Source organism: Engystomops pustulosus, chromosome 2 (assembly GCF_040894005.1).
Source record: "Engystomops pustulosus chromosome 2, aEngPut4.maternal, whole genome shotgun sequence".
In the NCBI taxonomy this organism is placed as follows: domain Eukaryota; kingdom Metazoa; phylum Chordata; class Amphibia; order Anura; family Leptodactylidae; genus Engystomops; species Engystomops pustulosus.
The window spans coordinates 226,761,189-226,784,394 of record NC_092412.1 but is presented as its reverse complement, the minus strand read 5'-3'; the positions used below and the strand labels follow the sequence as shown (position 1 = coordinate 226,784,394).

The window sequence follows — 23,206 nt, the reverse complement described above, 5'->3', positions numbered from 1 at the left end:
GTCGTAATGGTATACTTTATAATTGTAACCCCAGCCAAAATTGGTCCGCTTGTAACTAGGGGTCGTCTGTAAGTCGGGTGTTCTTAAGTCGGGGACCGCCTATTATTTTGGGCCTCACATCCAAGTCATTTTACCATTATCTTATTACAAGAGCCACAACATTATTATTGTTTTTTTTAATGTTTCTGATTTCAAAGCTTTCTTTTATTGAGGGACAAGGTTTGGAGGTAGAAACTCTTTGCTGCTAAAGATGCAAGACAATTTTTGAAGACAGGGATTATTTAAAGATTTTCAATTTTTTTAGATTTAAAATGGAGTCCAACATAGTCAGTAGGGTTCTTTGGCTTTTTCGCTTTTTAGATTTCATAAAATGGTTATATAATGTAGCTTAACAATTTTACGATCAAGCATCATTCCCTGTGATCACGTAGCAGGGTGCTGATGGGTAACAGAAGGAACCTGCTCCCTCTGTCACACTTGCTAGATGTTTTGTTACTGACAACGCACCTGTACACCACCCCATTCACTCTCATTCACTCGAGTGTCCTAATGAGGACACTGTGTCTACATTTGCGGAAGGGTTCTTTTCACACCTGCGTATGGACCTCCGTTATCTTCTGTCCATAACAGAAGACTCATGTTTTTAATGGACTTTTGATGACTTCCGTTAGTGTCCGTTTGCACCTCTTACGTTAGGTTTCTGCAGCTTCTATCCAATTTCCGTTCAAGTAAAGGAAGTATTAAGGGATTTGGTAGATAACGGAGGTCTAAACACAGCTCTAAACTGAGCCGTAGATGGTCAATGTGTTGGCCGTTTCTTACTTCCAAATGCCCCCCTTCATGTTACTAATCATTCATAATGCTATGGCCACAGATAGGGGCTGAATCCTTCCCCTTCTGGCAGCTGACCTACCTCAGCACTAGGTATGTGCTCCAACCATCACAAACAGGGAATCACAATATAAAGACCTGGCTGCAAGGAGAGTGACAGAGAATGGGTTTACCCCCTGGAAACACATCCAATCCTATCCTAACAATAGCCCGTCAATGTTTTATTCTGGGAATACACCATTAAATCAATGGCCAATCTACCATTATGTACACAGCATGATAAATACAGGTAACATGACATCAATACTCAGACCCGGCTGATGGATGAAACAGCCTATTCACGGCACATTCTGCAATTATTCCATCCCAAGAAACTAAGGCATTAAGTATTGATGAGCTATTTTACACCATGATCAATGAGAGCTATTTTTGTATTCTTTGAACCATTATTTGAGTCCCAAATAGCGTATGGGGATGAATAAGCGAGCTACTGCTTCAGCTTCTTGTCTTACCAGTTTTTGGAATAGGTGTCCTACGGTCGTCTTGTTATCCCATTCTTGCACACAAGGACAGAGGTTGTCGTAGAAGTCCTTGTGGATCTCAAAAATATCCTGGACCTTGTAAAATATGGCATCTATTTGCTGCATGGTTAGAACTGGCTGCGAGGTGGTGGCAGTGGCTTTCAGTGGCTTCATTGGCTGTAAGAAAAGAAAAACCAAGAATTAAAGGTCATTTACTCGGCACAGATTTTTAAAAAAAAAAAAAAACCTGTGAAAAGAACAAATGGGCAATGAACTAAAAAGGAATAAGTGCACGTCCTCAGTTCCCATTCAGACGGTTTAGATTTTTAAAGCAGCAGACTTAGTCTACAAGCTACAGGCAGATGAGGTCTTTATCCAGGGGAAGGAGACATAGCAGAGTGCACTCTGTGTGTGTTATAGGTCAGTTAGCAGAGCTGAGAGTGTCATCGATCTGAACTCTGATCTGTCTCATCTCTCGTTTTCCCTGTGTCAGATACTAGAAAGTGTAGATAAACCCTGTACCCTGATAATCTAAACACATTGTCAGCACATGGCATCTCATAGCACAGAGGAATCACGAAGTGTCTGCTTAGAGAGTCCCCATCCCACCCTCCATTTTTGCACTGACCATCACGAGTTATAGGAGCTTAAACAGCAATAAAACTGAGTAAAATTGTAAAATAAGGGGTTAAATTGATCTTTATTGTGTAAACATCACTAAAGGATTCAAAATGTATACCTTTTTTGCCCTGGTAAAGCCCCTTTAAGACCAGAACAAATGGAACTATAAAAGATATAAAACTACAGTCATCAGGAACAAGCGGAAGGAGCACCCTGCCTATGAGCACTCACAATCTAAATGGAAGAGTCATGGCATAGGTGATCCTAAATAAGTGATCCTGAATACATGGGTTTTAAGGTTACATTTGAATATTTGGAATTTGGGGGACAGTCTGAGAAATTTTGTTTTAGAGTTCTAGAGTATGGGGGCTGCACAGGAGAAAACATGGAAATGGGTGTGAGAAGAGGGAGGGTAATAGAGTGAATACGGGGGGAACGAAGATAGTACTGACATATAAAGCCATTAGCAGGGAAAGGAAGTATTTGCCAATTAGCATAATGCTGCGTGCGAGGTGCGTCTGACCTCCCTGGTGCGCAGTCATTGACGTCACCTCTGCAAGATGTAAATGAGGGGCTAAAGCGCAACCTAGACGCATCATTGTGCTCATTACAATAAATAAGCGTTCCCAAATTACCCAGAAAAAAACTGAGATAAGTACTAAAAGCGCATTCCTTTCCTTATAATACATTGCCAATAGCTTCATACGGTAAAACCAGGTGGTGATATAAACTTTTATGTGGCCCTTCCTTCAGATAACTCTGTTACATGTAGGTCAGGAGCTAAGGAGTCAGATCTCCACTGATCATTGGTCAAACCCAATTCTATTGACAAGCCATAACACATCAATAGCGATCCATTAATGGCTCTGGGTAAGTGCGACAAGGTGAAAAGTCAACAACAAGTGACGCTATGTTACAGGGAGAAAACTTTTACAAATATGGACTTTTAAAAGTTTTAACCTTTATGATACAAGAGTATAGAATATATAACAATGTATTTCTATAACACTCACTGTGACATTGTATCTAGAAACCAGCCATAACTCTTACTATATACGTTACCCAACAGCGCCAATGAGAACACAATCTATTACAGGCTGAACCTTGAATATTAGCAAGGATTTCATGGTTTTGTTTCCAATTGTGAGAAGTGCCAGTAATCCTCTTCCCTTCCCGCTGTTATCTTACCCCTCATATGGAAAAAACACCATATAGAAAGAAAGATGTCCAAGAGGTGGTTCAGCACCCCCCTCCCAGTGCGCGGCCTGCCGCCCCCCCCCCTCCCAGTGCGTGGCCTGCTGCCCCCCTCCCAGTGCGTGGCCTGCCGCCCCCCTCCCAGTGCGTGGCCTGCCGCCCCCCTCCCAGTGCGTGGCCTGCCGCCCCCCTCCCAGTGCGTGGCCTGCCGCCCCCTCCCAGTGCGTGGCCTGCCGCCCCCTCCCAGTGCGTGGCCTGCCGCCCCCCCCAGTGCGTGGCCTGCCGCCCCCCCAGTGCGTGGCCTGCCGCCCCCCCCCCCAGTGCGTGGCCTGCCGCCCCCCCCCCCAGTGCGTGGCCTGCCGCCCCCCCCCAGTGCGTGGCCTGCCGCCCCCCCCCCCAGTGCGTGGCCTGCCGCCCCCCCCCAGTGCGTGGCCTGCCGCCCCCCCCCCCCCAGTGCGTGGCCTGCCGCCCCCCCCCCCCAGTGCGTGGCCTGCCGCCCTTTCCCCGTGCGTGGCCTGCCCCCCCCCCATTGCGTGGCCTGCCGCCCCCCCCCCCCAGTGCGTGGCCTATCGCCCCCCCCCCCCCAGTGCGTGGCCTGCCGCCCCCCCCCCCAGTGCGTGGCCTGCCCCCCCCCCCCAGTGCGTAGCCTGCCGCCCCCCCTCCCAGTGCGTAGCCTGCTGCCCCCCCCCCCCCCGTACATGGGCTGCCCCCCCCCTTTCCCCACCAGTGCGTGGCCTGCCTGGATGAGTACACTTATTGTTTTTTTCTTGACTTGAGTGTAAGCAGAGTTAGGGTTTTTCAGCACAGTTTTTTGTGCTGAAAAACTAGGCTTATACTCGGGTATATGCGGTATATAGGGTCAAATATGGGAATCAAACCATAGTATCCCTTCTTTCTGGAATACACCCGAGCTAAGCCAATCAATATTGACCCTATGCTTGCTGGACACGTTTTCATCGGAGATGAGTGCACATCGGAATCTTTACAACCAACAACCCTATAAAAGGGAACATTATTGCAGGTTTCTTTCTAATGACCTGACCTGCACTTCCACATTCTGTAAACATTAGAATTGCATTTACATTGATGCAAATGACACAGGAGGCTCATGTCTATCCAGGCCGGGTGTGTTAAAGGAAAGTGACAAAGGTCTCATTTTATTATTAAAATTAAGAAATGTAAAAACATTTATCTGGCTACATTGCCAGAAGATCAACACGGCTAATGGGGCAGCAACAGGGGAAAAATTGAAGCACTTTATTATTAATAAAGTAGTTATCTCTGTACTAATTCATCGGTTTGTGGTTACAGTTTAATTTCTGTGCCTATGGCTCTTACAGACTGCCTTTAAAATTTGTTGTTTGCATGAATCAGAGCCATCAAGACTATGACGCTCCTCTTTTAGCCTCTAAAAATGACTCTTCTCGTCTCACAAGAGATTATGTTTATTTATAGGTATATGGTTAAGTTTTAACCTACACGAGGAAATGCTTGGAGTACATTCTCCTTATAGGATCACCAATATTGTACCTATTTTTTATAAACATCCTCTTCTGTTCAGAGGAGCCACAGGTCACGTGAAGTGCCATCTACCCCTGCCCTGCGACGTCCCATGTCATGCAGCACTTTCAACATGCAAAAGCAGCCTGGTAAACTGAGCACACTCAGGATATGAAATATTGTTTCCAGCATTATCTCTTTTAGTTTGACACTCGCTAGTCTATAATCTCTGTAGACTAATGCAAAAGAGCAGAGAATAGTCATTTTGAGAGGCTAGAAAAAGAGCATCACCCAGCTAAGCGACTCTATAACACCTAAAACAGTGATTCTGGTGTCAATTTAAAGAGGAGAATATAATCTTTCAAATCACATTGTTATTGTGCGTTCTTTGTATACAGGCAGTTAAGGAGTGTCTCAAATTGTATCTTTAGCTGCAGCTCTCACTCCCAACCATGACTGTCTGTAAATTGCAGTGGTTTATGTACAACAGGAGCATAAATAAAGGGACTCACCAGATTTAAACCCATTGAAATACCAGCAGCTTCAGGTAGGGTAGTGAATGTCCTATATAGGGTGATGGCGAACCTTTTAGAGTGCCCAAACTACAATCAAGACCCAATTATTTATCGCAAAGTGCCAACACAGAAATTTAATTTGTGATTTATACTCCCTGCTCTGTCTCAGCTTTCATTGATAGCAGCTCCTGAGGACACCAATAAAGCAGAAAATAGAAGAAATTTGGATGATCATTGTAGCTTCCCTCCAGGGTCCCATAAACGGGAAGAATTGTCAGGGCCGGAGCAGGAGCTACAATGATAATCCAGATCTGTCCACACCTTCCTGCTCCTCCAGTAGTCCCAGGTAGCGCTGTCACTTTAAAATACCTCTGCACAGCAAGTCCTGGGCTGTCTGGGACTGCAGGAAGATACCTGGAGTCCTCTCTGGTGATGGCCTGGGTGCCCACAAAAAGGGCTCCAAGTGCCACCTCTGGCACCAGTGCCATACGTTCGCCACCACTGTCCTATATGGACACTGTATCCCTTTGGGAAAATTTGATTCTCATCTATACAAAGACTCCTGGCTGCTATAGAGCCCAAGACAGGTGCATCTGAAGTGACGCTCTCCCTCATTTATGTTAAAACTCGCACATTTACCAATAAAAAATTGCCCCCAAACTCATATGCAAAGGGCATTAGAAGAGACACTTTTTGCCCAAGTTTAGAGGATGAAGGGGGAGTGTCACTTCAGATACCCCAATCCTGAGCTCTACAGTGACCAGAAAAAGGGTTGTTCAAAATGCATTTTGACTGCTCAGTAACAGTGTAGGCTTTAAGGGAACCTGTCACCAGGGACCTCATTTTCACTAAAGACAGGTTACAGAAGCCCATCACTTCAAAATCCTCTGTGTAGTTCCAGGGGTTGGCCTTTAGTTTGAATGCATTTAATAAAACAACATGTGACTTGTCTGTGTTACTCACTCCTCAGATCTTGGCACCCACCGTTGTGCTCCTGTATAGCTCCTCCCTCTCCCACTGATGTCAGGCTGTGACCTCTGTGAAGAAGCAGGAGGCAGGAGCTGCACAGGAGCACAAAGGTGGAGGCTGAGAGAGCTGAGGAGTGAGCAGCGCAGACAAGTCCAACCCCTGGGACTAAAAAGAGGAATTTGTCAGGATGCAAGGCAAGTTATAACACACAATTATAGTGTAATGCAAATGCTTAGAGAAAACAGAAAACATCTTTGCAATGCAGGGTCGATTGGCTTTTGCAACCGGTCTTTAATGAAAACTAGGTCCCTAGTGACAGGTTCCCTTTAGACAAGTCTCTGCATTTATATGTACCTGCACCTCTGGAGATATTCAGCCTTTCCCTGTTCTCACCTTGCTGCCCTCTGCCTATATACACAATTATCTGTTTCACTGCTCCAGAACATCCTAATGGCATCACCCACTGTGCCTTATTCTCTCAGTTCGTCTCACTGACGACACAGGGCAAGGTGAGGGAGCAGGATGAGCCATAATCTTCTGCTGCAGATTCCTCCTATTCATCAGAGCTCAGACATGTAGACAAAGATCCACAGGAGTTTGCAGAAAGCACCGGTTTGTAAGATCAAATATTTAAAAAAATGGAATATGCAACGCTCCAGTTAGAGTACTGGAGTGCTGCTTCATTGCATTTTTTTGGATGCATGGAATATAAAATACTGACTGATTAGTAAAGTAGTAAAATTTGTTCTGCAGAAAACAAGCCCCCATACAGCTCTGTATACAGAGAAAAAAAATGATAAAAGTCTTAAGAAGTCTTACATGCACACAGCATCTCACAGCATCACCCCCTCTAAGGAAAGGGGGGCGATTTAAATTTATTTTTTAACTTTTTATAATTTACTATTTTTTGAAACCCTCTGGGGTACTTTAACCCTAGGCAGTCTGATCTGTATTTCATTATATGGCAATTATACACATGATTCATTACAGTGTGCCACTGGCACATTGTAACGAATCTGCAGAAACCATACAGCCTTGGATCTTACAGACACCCCAGGCTGTCATGGCAACAGATCGCTGCTCCCCAGTGATCTTACGGGGAGTGACAATCAATAGCAAAACAGCTGCCGGCAATGGGTTAACACCTTCTGTATAATTCACAGCTCCGCACACAGTGTGAAGAGGTTAAATAATACAGTAAAGAGGCAGGAATAAATGCCAGGCATAATAGCACGGTAGTGAAATCTACTGACTGATTTATTGATCTGGCTTTCATGCTCTTGGCGGTCGCCAAAAGTATAATTACATGTAGTCATAGGCCGGTGTAAATATGTCTGAGATATATTCATACTTCAATGCACATATATATATTGGAGTTGGGATTTAAAATGAAGTTCTGCGAGATGATTGTAGGTGCACTATAGGAATGTTAAGGTGCCCAAGTGATCTGTATGGGAGAACTATTGGCAGCTGCATATATAATGCGGTGCAGAGGTTGTATTAGTGTACATAAATAGGGCGTGTCAGTCCAGCAGAGCCAGAAATGTATGGCCCTGAATCCTGATTGCGTGAAAGCAACCTTAAAGGAAATCTACCATCTAAATCCATTAAAATAATCCATCAAGATTGTTCCAAATAGACCCAGGCACCGTGACTGTGGTAATAATCTTATATCTGTTATCCATGGCCTCCTTCCTTTTAAAATCAACTTTTAGAATTATGAGAACAAGCCTGAGGGGTTTTTGGGGGTGTGACCAGAGACCCACAGTGCTGCAGATTTAAAGATTGTTACATTTACACCCCCCAACTCTTAAATTAAATAAAGTTTTGCCCAGGCTGAGATTCGAACCTGGGACCCTCTGCACTGTAGACAGGAGCCTTAACTAACTGAGCTATAAGCCTAGTGATACTTATCAGAGGATTTCTGGTAACTAAGAAGTGTTATCTGCCACTGTTACACTGTGACACAGACTAAAGCACTGATATATAGAGAGGGATCTTCTCAGAGAATATTATTGTAATTATTGAGACTATTATTATTATTATTTTTATTATTATGGAGATGATTATTAATAATAGTAAAAATAATAACAATCATCTCAATAATAATAATCTCCATAATAATAATAATAGTCTCAATAATTACAATAATCTCTGAGAAGATCCCTCCCTATACACCAAGGCATTAAATCTGTGTCACAGTGTAACAGTAGTCATAGTTCTTAGTTACCAAAATTCTAATCCTTGATCATCACAGAGGTCATAGCTCAGTTGGTTTGGGCACTGTGACATTATTGTACATGGACACTGCAGGTTCTAGGTTCCGCCATTTTGTCCCTCTTTCCCTTTCACAAATGTTGGGAGGTATGCCTGATGTAATCTAACGGCAGCAGTGAAAGCTTCACCCCACAGTGGTAGTGGGAAGTGCTGCACAGTGTAAACCACAGAACTCTGGTAACGCCCCCCCAAAGACCTCCTGGTTCATTAGTATAATTTTAAAAGTTGCTTAAGACGGAAGAAGGCAATGGATAACAAATATAGGATGATTACCAAATTTACAGTGTCTGGATGTATGAGTAAGCGCGTCTTGTTTATCCTTGCTTGATTCTGGTAGATTTTTTTTTTTTAAATCTATACAATATTCGAACATAAATGAATGTTAATTAATAATAGTCCAACACTTGAAGAGTTGTAAATGTAAAAAACTACTTACCAACAGCAGGGCTTCCAACTGGTTAATATAGATCTCTTCACTTGCCAGGACCCCGGACAGGACAAGTTTTCTCATTAACAGCCCTTTATCAGATTCACTTTCTCCCTAGAAAACAAAAGAATACACAATATTTAAATACAGATGAATAACTTAAAAGAGTAACGGTCATTTGAAATAATTTTCCTAAAAATAAAAAAAAATTATAGTTAGTGAAAAAGTTTGACATTTTTGAAGTATGTTAAAGGGAAAAAAGATACCAAAATAATTTTTTTTTTTTAATAAAAAAAATTGGGTTTCACATTAATTTTTTTTACTGTTTTTAGTAATGTTACATGATTTTTCAACAAATCTTTACATGCCGCAATCTATATTTGCTTTTAGTACTATGTCCTGCAATATTCACTGTGACCACTAGGCTTCATAATAGACAGACATTTTCTAATTCCACATGGGATTTCTGTGCAGCAGTCACTTCATTTACATCCTAGACAGAAGATAACACCTCTCTATATATAAAATGATAATAAAAAAAAAACCACCACAATTACATCACTACTTATAATAGATGATGTCACAGCTTGTTTACCTCCTTCCCTGCCTAGAAAACTCTCTATAGTCCTTTAGACGTCATTTCCACGTCATGAGGCTGCTGTAAAGCATTTCTCTAAATGCTGTTACTAGAGCTGAGGAGAGGAGCTAGTCAGCATAATTACAGACATAATGAGAAAAATAAATCTACACTCAGAAGATAAAAACAAATATATTATATATTGTTATCTGACACTGATGAAACAATAAAAAATTGGCGACATTCCCCCCCTAGCCAGTGGTTAGGTAAGAGAGCACATATTTTGCTTGTATAATGTCTGACTGCACTAAAGAGTTATTTAATGAATGATATAATGTTAATGTAATTAAGACGGGTGTCTATACAGCCTGCAGTTGTGTGCACATTAACCTTTCTTCAGAACTTAAAGGAAATCTACTATGAAAATCTATCATGATAAACCAGGGACACTTACTCATCAATGCAGGCACCCTGGCTGTCAATCTTCTAAAATCAACTTTTACAACTATCCTAATGAGTCTAAAGGGCGGTGTTACCAACACCCCTCTGTGTTGCAGATTCGCAGGCCTTGTTTAAGGCGCACTTCCTCATCCTCCTTCCACCCTGTATGGTAAAACTTCCTCTGCTGCAGTGAGATTACACCAGACAGAGGGAGCGGGAATTGCCAAAGGAAGCAGAGAGGAAATGTGCTGCTACACAGTGTAGAAGTCTGTGAAGCTGCAGCATGGAGGAGCTCTGGTAACAGAGCCCTTCAAGGCTCATGAGCATAATTTTAAAAGTTGATTTTAGAAGGAAGGGGGCCATGGATAACAAATATAAGAAGTTTACCGTATTTTTCAAACTATAAAGGCGCACCATCAATAAATGCCTGCTTAAACGTCTAGGTTTATACATGAGGGGCTCCGGATTAAAAGGCGGACCTGATTATAAGGGTGAATGACCAGCAGGTGGCAGACCTGTGCACAATCAAGGCAGCTGTTGTCTGTAAGTACGGTTCATCTATGAGGCGCACTGGACTAGAAGGTGCACCTTTGATTTCTGAGAAAATCAAAGGATTTTTTTGTGCGCCTTATAGTCCGAAAAAATACGATACCACAATTCCAGTGTCTGGATCTATGAGCAATGGTCCCTGGTTTAACATGCTGGATTTTAATGGAAGATTTTCTCTACAAATTGCCTCCTTACATTCAGCTACAGATAACTAGCTTGTAAATCAATGTTTGATGCTTTAAGTTCTGTAGCATAAAATCTGCAAAGCAAATGGTGAAAGCAGCAGTGCCATCCTGCAACTAAAGTGGACAAACTGTCCCTTGAAAACCCACATCAGATGAGTTTTTCCCTTTGTTTTCTCCCCACGGTGTCTAGATGAGGCTTGTTTATAGCTTATCCATTTTGCAGTTCTGACCCGTCGCATCACATCACATTAGCCACTGGTAAATCTGTGGTGCCTAATCCATCAATGTATTTAGACTACCACTCTCTCCATGGTGGGAGAGTCTTCTTGTTAAAATCAATGAATGTCACAAAAAAGTAAACTGCATTTCTAGAACAAAAAATACTGTTCTGCTGATGATCATTGTCTTAGCAGCTTTTCATCAACAATCCTATGACTCACATATGTTTCTTTATTTTACAGGTTCTTGTTCACCAGCAGTAATCATATTTAATGGGAATGTGGGATTTCGGATGTTCCTCGTCTGTGAATCAGATGTAATCACTGAACCATTGAAAGAAAGATTCAGAATACGAGACCTGAGAGTCATTACACAACAAGCCTGTGATTAGCTACAATTTGCTCGGAGATAGGAAGTTCTAGGAACAGAGAAAGGTGCGTGACACACAGTATGAACTATGGAAGCACCGACTAGTCATCTTACAAAACGCTATTATGCAAGTAGGTAAACCTAAGAAGAGGGCACCTCTAGTGGTAAATGAGAATCAATTATATGGGAGGTCCTAAAAGAGACACTATCCTCTGGATAAGGGAATAAGAGTCTGATCACTGGAGGTCCAAGCGCAAGCATAGATTGCAAGCAATGAGGTCTCAAGAACTACACTATTCATTTATTAAGGACTGCTGGTTATATGACCAATTTGGCAGTACCAAGTGGACTTCCTTCAAAAAAAAAAAAACCTTCAAAAAGGGGGGAGCTTGGTTTACGTAGATGAGTTTTAACCAAGATGTGGTATAGCCTGCCTCAAGACCTGACCACAGCAGGAACAGTAGATCGCTACAAAAAAAATTAAAAAAAAATCTAGAGGCCTGTCAGAACGGCCCCCTTCACAAACCCTCCTTGCCGTGGAGGTGGTGTGACGGGTGTGTGCCAGGAACTGTAACTATTTCAAAAAACTGACTTAGAAACCCTGATAAATTACCCCCACCCATGTGTCTACCCTAAGCTTCACCCAGATCCCCCTTCCCAAAAAAAACCACTAGGTCCCACGAGCAGGAGATTTGCAGTGATGATGGCTTGGGAAGAATGGGTAAAGTCTTGTACTGGTTGGTGGATACTCCTATTGATCTACCATGTCCACAAGCTACTCCTGGTGTATGGGTTTTCCATACTTTTACATCGATTGACCAAACGAATGAGTGAAATTTATCCATTTGGCAAAGCTGTAGAGAAAGAGAGCAGAACATACATAAGGATACCGAGCTCAGGTGCAGGAAAAAAGTTGGAACAAAATTAAATTGTCCATGACGGAACTTTTTTCAGTCCATTATGTTCAGACCTTTCCTCAGCACAGACTGTGTTAATATTCCCACAGGAAAAAATTTGCTATTTGCTCGTCTTGCAAAATGGTGGCCTCCATTATTATGCAAACTTTTATATATATTATTTTTTTGCATGTTACTGTTACTTTCATTTATTTTATATTTTCTGCTGCAAAATACGCAATATAAATGGAGTGGAAGATAATAAATGTGTGACACGCGGCCGGTTAAACCTAGTTTGCTCCAGCGCAATCCACTTGGCAGATTAAACAAGAACATTTACTATATACAAGCAATTTACAATGTGCCAGCCTATACAAACCCCACCAACGTAATAAAAACAATCACAACAGAGCAACCGTTCATTACCTCAAAACGGAAGCAGGAAGTTTTCCAAATGATGACCTACAGCTCTGAAGGCGGAATTGAGGCAAACGTCTATTGTCATATCGAAAGAAGAAGATGAGGTACTCGATAAAAGAAAGGGCAGCAAAAGCATAGTTACTATATTGTGGTTCATGGCCTGTGTGTCATCGGTGCTGACAGGAATAGGACTTGCTCTGAGTTTGCAGCTTGGGCAATGGGTTCACACATGGGGCCACGGAAACCACGTCTGTGTGTATGACCCCATAGACATACATAAGGATGCGTGTATTAGACGTATAAATGATGGCTACCGTGCGTCCCAAACAACATTTGTACCCATTACTGAGAGTCAAAACCAGGTGTTTTACCACTCCGGGTCGTTTCTCACAATACCAGATGCTAAAAACATATAAAAAACCCCTGTTCAGGTACATACTGGCCCTTATAAAAATATATTTTCATGGGGGGGGGGGGGGGGCTAAACTCTCAAGTTAATGTGAATACTAAGGTCATCCACCCACAAGTCATTCATGCCCTTCAGAGTTACATAGACACGCTAAATAAGAATTTTAAGCGTTAGTTTGTAAAAACAACAAATGATTGCATGAAGTTACAGGCCCAAAGCCTGATACAGCACCACAGATTCCTCTGTATCCCATTCAAGAGCATGGGTGCATATATATATATACTCGTGTTTAAGCAGAGTTTTTCAGCACAAAAAATGTGCTGAAAAATGTCCCCTCGGCTTATACACGAGTCATACAGTCATAAAAAATCTTTAAAAAATAATAAACTTATATACTCACCCTCCGGTGGCCCCGATGCGCAGCGCTGCTCCCCCGATGTCCGCAAGGCTCGTCTTCAGGCTTCTGTGCCCATCTTCTTTCTTCTGCTCGGCGCCGCCATTGTTTTTCTCTCTGGCGGCGCCTAGCATGACGTCAGCAGCGGTGCGTCATACTAGGCGCCGGCCGGGAGAGAACAATGGCGGCGCCCGGCAGAAGAGAGAAGACAGGCGCGGAATCCTGAAGACGAGCCGCGGGGACATCGGGGGAGCAGCGCTGCGCATCGGGGCCACCGGTGGGTGAGTATATAAGTTTTTTTTTTTTTTTAATGCTGGGGTGGCTGTATATTACACGGGGCATGCTGTATACTACTGGGGGCAGGCTGGGGTGGCTGTATATTACACGGGGCATGCTGTATACTACTGGGGGCAGGCTGGGGTGGCTGTATATTACACGGGGCATGCTGTATACTACTGGGGGCAGGCTGGGCTGTATACTACATGGGGGCAGGCTGGGCTGGGCTGTATACTACATGGGGGCAGGCTGGGCTGGGCTGTATACTACATGGGGGCAGGCTGGGGTGCTGTATACTACATGGGGGCAGGCTGGGGTGCTGTATACTACATGGGGGCAGGCTGGGGTGCTGTATACTACATGGGGGCAAGCTGGGCTGGCTGTATACTACATGGGGGCAAGCTGGGCTGGCTGTATACTACTGGGGGCAAGCTGGGCTGGCTGTATACTACTGGGGGCAAGCTGGGCTGGCTGTATACTACTGGGGGCAAGCTGGGCTGGCTGTATACTACTGGGGGCAAGCTGGGCTGGCTGTATACTACTGGGGGCAGGCTGGGCTGGCTGTATACTACTGGGGGCAGGCTGGGCTGGCTGTATACTACTGGGGGCAGGCTGGGCTGGCTGTATACTAGTGCGGGCAGGCTGGGCTGGCTGTATACTACTGGGGGCAAGCTGGGCTGGCTGTATACTACTGGGGGCAAGCTGGGCTGGCTGTATACTACTGGGGGCAAGCTGGGCTGGCTGTATACTACTGGGGGCAAGCTGGGCTGGCTGTATACTACTGGGGGCAAGCTGGGCTGGCTGTATACTACTGGGGGCAAGCTGGGCTGGCTGTATACTACTGGGGGCAAGCTGGGCTGGCTGTATACTACTGGGGGCAAGCTGGGCTGGCTGTATACTACTGGGGGCAAGCTGGGCTGGCTGTATACTACTGGGGGCAAGCTGGGCTGGCTGTATACTACTGGGGGCAAGCTGGGCTGGCTGTATACTACTGGGGGCAAGCTGGGCTGGCTGTATACTACTGGGGGCAAGCTGGGCTGGCTGTATACTACTGGGGGCAAGCTGGGCTGGCTGTATACTACTGGGGGCAAGCTGGGCTGGCTGTATACTACTGGGGGCAAGCTGGGCTGGCTGTATACTACTGGGGGCAAGCTGGGCTGGCTGTATACTACTGGGGGCAAGCTGGGCTGGCTGTATACTACTGGGGGCAAGCTGGGCTGGCTGTATACTACTGGGGGCAAGCTGGGCTGGCTGTATACTACTGGGGCAAGCTGGGCTGGCTGTATACTACTGGGTGCTGGCTGTATACTATAGGGGGCTGGCTGGCTATATACTGGTGGGGTTTGTGACCAATGCATTTCCCACCCTCGGCTTATACTTGAGTCAATAGGTTTTCCCAGTTTTTGGTGGTAAAATTAGGGGCCTCTGCTTTTACTCGGGTCGGCTTATACTCAAGTATATACGGTAAATGAATTTGGCTGGGTTATATGCAGGGAGAGCCTGCAGTGGCGTAGCTGATACGTTAAAGGGTTGAACAAAGTTTGAGTGTAATTCCCTATACACAAAATAGGTGATAATAATCTAATTGACTGCTGTTTTCACTAATTGACGGAGTGCAGGGCAACCATGCATTATTCTCCTCCATTCAATACATAACGCTCAGGTATCTCCGGCTTTAGGCTCATCAAGGTGCTGGACATAACCAAGCAGATCATTAGGGAACATTGTTTAGCATATGGTGCAGGAAGCCCTGACAGGACATATAAATGTAATCTGATTTTTCAGCTTCCTTCTGGACTTTTTAGGCATTTCTATAAAGTAAGGGTGTGGAAGAACGGGTGCTATCTGTGCCAGCCATAAAAACATGAAAATCTATGATCTGTACCCACAGGAAAACAAACCCCACCCGATTCTTGTCTCACCATGTTTAGGAGCAGCATTTACAAGAATTACGAGTGATGGAAGAAACATGACTATCACTCAGCCCCACATAATCACATCAAATGCTGTTAGGACAAGGCGTTCTCCACGAGGATCTTCTGTTCGTACAAATTGTGAGAAATTCTCCACACAAAGAATCTAAGACTTTCATCTCTCATGAGACGGAAGTAATTCCAACCATGGACTGTAATGGGACACCGATTACCGGAGACAAGACGTTTTATTTTATAAATCATTAGCACTATACCACACGCACGCAGAAAAAATAAATAAAATCACAATAATAATAAATCACAATGTTGGAATTTCGCAGGAATGGGGCTTAAACTTCAACGTTAGCTCGTTCAACAACCCCCATGACAACTGCTGAAGAAAGCATGCCTACCCCTTCAATACAACAAATTGTTGAAGTGGTTGTACCAACTTTGATTGTTATTGGTCAGATTACTGGAACAACAACCAATCAAGAGAACAGACCCTCACGAGAATGAAGGTCCTGTGATCACGAACTGAATGAAGGGACGGTTTCAGCATCCATACTGCTACTCCATTCGATACGACGGGGAAATTGGCCATCCGCATGTACAGGATTCGGCCATCTCCAGCACTCCCATTGATTGTCTGTGTGAGTTCCAGAGATAGCCAAGGGCTGTGCGCTGCAATCTCCGTTGCTACCATATTGAGAGGTTAGGGGTGACAGGATGTATGCTTAACCTGCCACATCATTCAATTAGTAAAAACGACACCCCAATTCTTGTGGTCAGTGGGGGTCCCAGGTGTCTAATCCTCACTATATTGTTATGCACTATTACAGTGATGTCAAAGTGCCCAAACTACAACCAAAAACATGTTATGGGGGAGATTTATCAGAAGTGTCCGAGAGCAGAACTGTTCTAGTTGCCCATGGCAACCAATCAGAGCTCAGCTTTAATTTTCCCACAACTGTTTATAAAATTAAAACTGAGCTCTGATTGGATCCCATGAGCAACCAGAACAGTTTTACCTCAGAAACTTGATAAATCTCCCCTAAGTGTTGCAAAGTGAAGGCATAGCAATGTAAGCAGTAAATGATTGCTCCCTGCACTACCACAGCTTTTAATCGCATTGGCGCCCCCAGGATACAATACAGTTGAAATATGGAGGGGAGATTTGAAGTATCAGTGTAATTTCCCTGTCCTTGAGTCCTGTCTGGTGTAGTCTGTGCTGGGATGATAGTGAGGGCTCTGAGTGCCTCCGATGCCAGGGGTTCACCATCACTGCCCTTTGGTACAACCCTTTTACAACATTAGACCGGCCTGTCACAATAACCCTGACCCTGTATAGATACATGATAGGTTCAAAGACAACTTAAGGGTAAATTGACACAATCAGAATTGTCTGCATAGAAATTACATAAAGTTAGTCCACAACTTAATTTGCCGGTGTTATATGCAGATTAGATTGGGGATTTAACAGGTCAGTTGAGACTTCAATTAATGTAAAAATGTATTGTACAGATTTTCACTGCTGCTGACTGTACATTGCTGGTAGAGATTACCTGCCTTATTAGACTATCTATATGCATAGGAACTCCTACTACAATTTATCTAATGTATTGACCTCCATGGTCAGAATGTACCGCAGCAGAGCGCCATATTGAGGTTTATTTCTGGCGTCAGCTGTCATCAGCGCCCGATGTCTTCAAAAACATTATTCTGGCTTCAAGCTCGTTTCTATTCCCCATACTCTGCGATTGAAGAAGCGGCTGCATTTTCAATATCATTTATGCCATTCCCAGAATTGCAAACCACAAACCCAACTAGAGAAGAGACAAGCATCCACTTCGCTAAATATACTTGTGGTTTAATGAAACTGATGTGAACATCTTCAGATAAACATTCAGAATTGTAAGGAATCATGTGTAAACGGATACTGATCATCATACACGTGTTATCGGGCTATACTATATTTTTACAGAATATGAGATTTATAGAATATAAAGGAGTTGTGTTGTATTGCACTTAACCCTTGTAATACCAGGTACCGCCCATGGACTAGGGTTGGTGCTGTTTCCAGGAAACAGCAGTAATGTTTTGATAGCCCTAGACAACCCCTTAAAGGATAGGTCCACACAGGACAACTTCACTGCAAATTTACTATCTTAGAACTTCAGCAGCCAGTAGGTAGCTGCAGAAGCTGCTAGCAAAGACGTTGGAACATTAGAAATTGATATAAAGTTTGTACCACAAGTTTTAGTCTTCATCCACCTTGCTGCAAGTGTACAATGCAGTGGATGAAGCCATTAACAGCTAACCAGACAAAAGGAGAAAAAGAGACACCTTTGTCAAAAGAAACGAGCACTTTCTAATAAGAAATCCAATAAAGTAATAGTCAAGTGTATAACGTTTCTCACGAAAAATTACATAAAAAAAAAAAAATCTGTGGCTGTCTGGGTCCATGGATTTCTTTGCTTCCCATTCCTAATCTAGACCAATTACTGAGAGAGGCGGGTCACTGCTGTGGCCAGTGATTGGCCCAGTTTGAATTCCTTGCTTGTCGTGCAGAATCGGGAAGAATCAGATCAGCACCGGACGGAAAATTCCGAGTTATTATTAGGGTTTTCAGACATGTTGAACATTTTTAAAGTTACCAATAATAACCCCTGAGGAACTCATGGACATCCCTGCCTCCCCCCTCCCCGATCTGCCTTCTTACACTATTCATTCGCATTGCAAGATCTCTTGCCCGGGTTACTTAGCCTGTATTGAGGTATTGTATACTATTGGTTTTGCTATCTTTATAGCATTTAGGATTTGTTTTTCACTTTGGCAGTGGTTAAGGTTCTGTAAATTGGGGGGACGTGTGGGTGTTTGGGGTTATCTCTCGGTCTGGGACTTTGGTCCTTCACCCATTGGAGAATATTTTGCTGTACTGTAGAACATTTTCATTGTTTTTATATTGTGTTTTGTATCTTGTTATATATATTTTTTGTGACTATCAATAAAATATACTATTTTGGACATTTATTTGCATCGCTTTCTGCTCCCTTTGTATACATTTTTAAGTTAAAATACCATCTACAGACAACCCATTAAATTATATGTGACATATCATGAATGTAAGACTGCTTGTAACCATAGATTTAGGCTTTGTGGAACATGTACTGTTTATTTTGTCTACTTCACAACATAATTACTAGCTTACTATTATTGTAACAATATTTAGGGTGTACAGAAGAGCTGTATGGCAGTACAATGAGTTCTTGTAGTTTTGCCACTATAGGGTGACTACATTCAATCCCGAATTCTCCACGCTACAATACAAAATGTAATGTTCCTGAATGATAACTTATGGGCCCTATCCACGTCTCTGTTTTAGCTATTTGGATTATGAACTAGGCGTTTCAGGATGAAAAGTGTAAGCGGTATATCAGAACAGATTTATAACTGTAAAGTGACCAAAAATTATTATCCCATTAAAATTTGTAGCCCCCTCAGGTAGGTTATGTCCTTTCTAAAATTCCCCCCCTTATGCGAATTTTCAAAAAATCTGCTGCAAAGTCATGTGAAAATGAGCTGATAAGAGTAATTTTTGCCCGAGATGAGTCAAGTTTACAGACTGCAAGAGGAATGTCAAACACCCCATTATTCGCTTCTATAGTTACTAGAACACACTTTTGATGTCATATTAAAGATAATAATCTCATCTTTAAGATCATATCAGGAGTGTGGTTCTGTGAGTCTCAGAACTGGATATATAGAGCGTTAAACAATGATGTGTTATATTAAGAATAATATAAGATGTGAAGTGGATTTTTATCTTTAGCTCTCATTTCCAACGGCATCTTTAACTGCCTGTATCGCTGGTACTATACATCACAGAACAAATCTGAAAGATGAAGTTTTTCATTAGATATGACAAAAGCATGTTTTTAGGTGCTACAGAACCGAAGATAAGTGCAGTGAAGCGACATTCTCCTTCAGCTCGCAGGTACAGTGGCAGAAATTGCTTGAAAATTAGAGAGCCTCCATGCTTTAAAGGGATTTTCCCATGAAGGCATCCACGGCATAGGGCCCAACTTGCTGATCAATGGGGGTCTTGGTGCCGAGACCCCGCAGATCGTGAGATCGAGGGGTCTGACCGACCCCTTGCCACTCCTAATGGAGCAGAGGGCCGGGCATGACCGTTCTGCTACAATAATCTCTATGGAGCTGACGCAGATCGCAGAGCTGTTTCACCCCTAAATGATAACCCTAAACTCTTGCTGCAGTACTAGGCTTCACCACCGTACTGGGCTGTGCAGGTGACGGCAGCATCTACCTCATCTTTTTGGTCCTATTTTAATCCTTTCTCTGGAAATCCCCTATTATATCTGGTGGTGGCATATATCCGGCAAAGCATTGTGGCCATTCCTTCCAATTCCATTAAAACCTTTAAGTTGAGTTACTATCCATCCAAGATACAATATATGGCCATCAATAAACCCTAATATGAGAAATGACTAAGAATTACACTGATCTGCATATTACAGGATGTCTATGAACACCACTGGGAGCAGAAGACAAGCTGGAAGCAATGTAAATAATGTGCCTAATGAACGCCACCTACGTGCAATACTCGCTATTGTTGGATATAATAACAGCATTGCCCACCGAAACCAATTCAGTGTCACAAAGATCAAAGCCTCTGTTTGAAATGAAAAGCAAAGCGTATTCAGAGCAATATCCTCATCTCTGGGCATAGCAGATGAATGAGGATATTCTCAAGGGGTCTTATTATCGGAGGGGGAGTGACGGCTCCTTGTATAGTAACTTGCCTGCCTTACGGTCACGTAGCCATCAGCAGATGGAGTATAATGGGTGCTACAATAGCAAATCGCTTGGTGTGAAACTATAATTTTCTCGAGCGCTCCCCTAATTCAAATCATCTCAATACAAAACACAAATTCCAGGCTGCGCTGCCAACCCGCGATTATTTATAGGCCGCAGTCGCCGAATTTGAATTCCACCTACAAACATTCAAATAAAAAGGGACTGCAAGGACTGGCATCCCGGAACGGGAGCTACACATGGGCATGGAACATAAAGGATACACTGTTCTGGAGGGAATCATCACTGTGGTTTGCTACCTGTCCCCTACACAAGTGGAAAGTTTGGAGGAGTTGTTTAAAGTGACGGAGAGCGGCAAACAGAGTGGCCATTGTTTAGTGAACTGACTCAAGTGCTGGCAATTCAATGAGAATATTATGGAGGGTTACACGATTTTCTACACAGAGCCTCAAAGTTTGGCAGGACAGTGTGAACAAGGCAAGGGTTTGAGCAGAGTTAGCAAGACTCTCAATACTGTGCAAAGAGAGAGACAACATAAAAAAAAACTAAAATATTTTTTATATATACATATACACACACACACACAAATAAAGTAAATTTAACAATGACATAATAATAGTCTTCTGTGCAGTGCTGCATAATCTGTGTGTGCTTTATAAATTATTAATACTTTTTCTGCTCCGTGTTCTTCCTGGTTAAGTTTTACTGAATACATCAGGTTTGCCCGACATCTACCATCAAAATCCAGCTTGATAAACCAGGGACACTTATTGATAGTGTGACTGTGAAAGTGACTGTGGCAATCTTTGATTTGTCCTCCATAGCCTTCTTCTAAAATCAACGCAATGAGCGTGTTTTTAGTAATGAATGTGGAGATGTGACTAGTTCCCCTCCAAGAACAAATAAGGCCCAGTCATTCTGTAGTGAAAAAGTGAAGTATACGTACAATGCGCACCACACAAATTTGTTGTCTCGCCGGTTCTTCATGAGAAAGGAAGTCGCAACAAATTTCATCATAATAACATTATATTTCAAAATAAGAAAATTGTTGCCTATCGTACAGTCCCAAAAGTCACACGACGCTCTACTATCACAACATCGGACAATAAAGGACAGACAAATACAAATACAAACCAAACACTTCTTTTATGTCTCCCCTAAAAGGACTTAAAGGGGTATTCCTTCTTAATTCTCCAATACTCACAGGACCACTCCCTCATCCAAGCCCATAGTAGCTTATAAGAACAAATAGAAATTAAAAAAGGCATAAAAAAAACAAACAACTAATGGTAGGGAGAACCTAGCCTGATGCTATAGGAGACCAGAGTGTCCCAGCTTTGTAGGGGTAGACACTTCCCATCAATAGACCTAAGGTTCATAACATGAGGTGGTCACATATCAGATCTTCACTTATCTCACAATATCAGAAAGGAACGAGATATAAAATACTCAGATGGTGTTTATCTAGTTAATACCACAGACAAAAAGTTTGCCTCATCTGTGCTTACTCCAACTTTGTGTACCCAACACTGAAGGAGGAGGACCTGAGGAGATGATACATTGTGCCCTATTTGCAGGCAGCACATCATAGAGCAGGAGCAGCTGAACAGACTGTACAGGATGTGCGATCTGCAGGCAGCATGTTATATAGCAGAAGGAGCTAAGAGGATTGTACATGGTGTCCTATAAGCAGGCAGCACATTATAGAGCAGAAGGAGCTGCGCAGACTGTACATATAGGCAAAAATTGCTAAATGATTGTACAAATAAACACAAAAGTGTCACAAAACCCTAATCTGTGACATTCTGATACCAAAAGTCTAAAAGTCCAGGGTCAGATTCTCCCCATTAAGTAATTTCTGCTTACTTATTAAGACTTCACTTCTGAGATGAGCTAAACTGACCGGAAAATGGAAGTCACATGGAGTGTACAGGAAGGAGAGAAGAGGACGTCACCCTAAACTTAACTCACTGGCAGAACACAACAAAACAAGAATGATTTCATCCTCGCAGCCCATTCGTAAACTGCTGGTCGGATTGATGTCATTTCATTAGCAGAAGTGATTAATAATGCATCTATTGAGGCAGGTCCATACATAATGGAGCCAATATGAAGAACTATGTACACGAGGAGTACTCCAACAACTATATATAAAAGCATCCCCAGCCACAGGGGTGCTGAGGTGCAGACATTGTGTGCTTCACTGCAAATGTAGATCCGTGCTTAGATACACAGGGGACTTATAGCATCAGGATACAAGAAAACAGATTGGATGGAGGTTCTCTGATGTTAGGTCTTATCAGTTTTCCATGGCCATGCCTAGGAATCCATGTAAATTATATGCAAATGTGCAGTGAAATTTGCATTCACTATTCATACAGGACTGTATTAAAAGTAACCTGTCTGTCTTCCATTTAAAGGGGTTGAAAAATATGGCTGCTTTCTCCCAAAAACAGCACCACACCTGACCATGGTTTGTGGCACTATGTTTTTCAGCCCCCAGACAACCCATTTCAGTATGCATACAGTGAAAGCTGGAAACAACCGAGTAGGACTGGACACGCTCCTCGGCTCATTGGGCACAGCAGACACGCTCCTTGGGCACACGAGGCACACTGTGAGAGCTGGAAATCAAACTGGATAAATAGCTGGATACAACTAAGCGGCCCACAAGGTACACTGCACACGCTCTCCGCGGCCCACAAGGTACGGTGCACCGCACGCTCTCCGCGGCCCACAAGGTACGGTGCACCGCATGCTCTCCGCGGCCCACAAGGTACGGTGCACCGCACGCTCTCCGCGGCCCACAAATTGCACCGCACACGCTTCACACCCCACAAGGTGCACCGCACATGCTTCACGCCCCA

General features: G+C 43.3%; 1 protein-coding gene across 4 annotated transcripts in view; it reads right to left on the bottom strand.

Annotated features, from left to right (window-relative positions):
* Positions 1-23,206, bottom strand: part of ABR (ABR activator of RhoGEF and GTPase) — a 217,757-nt gene that overhangs the window by 94,533 nt on the left and 100,018 nt on the right. For all 4 annotated transcript variants that reach the window (XM_072138370.1, XM_072138371.1, XM_072138372.1 and 1 more), the window contains 2 exons: positions 8,865-8,969; positions 1,344-1,529 (listed from right to left, as the gene is read on the bottom strand). In XM_072138370.1, coding sequence (XP_071994471.1) covers positions 1,344-1,529; positions 8,865-8,969 — 291 coding nt within the window. The remainder of the gene's footprint in view (positions 1-1,343; positions 1,530-8,864; positions 8,970-23,206) is intronic.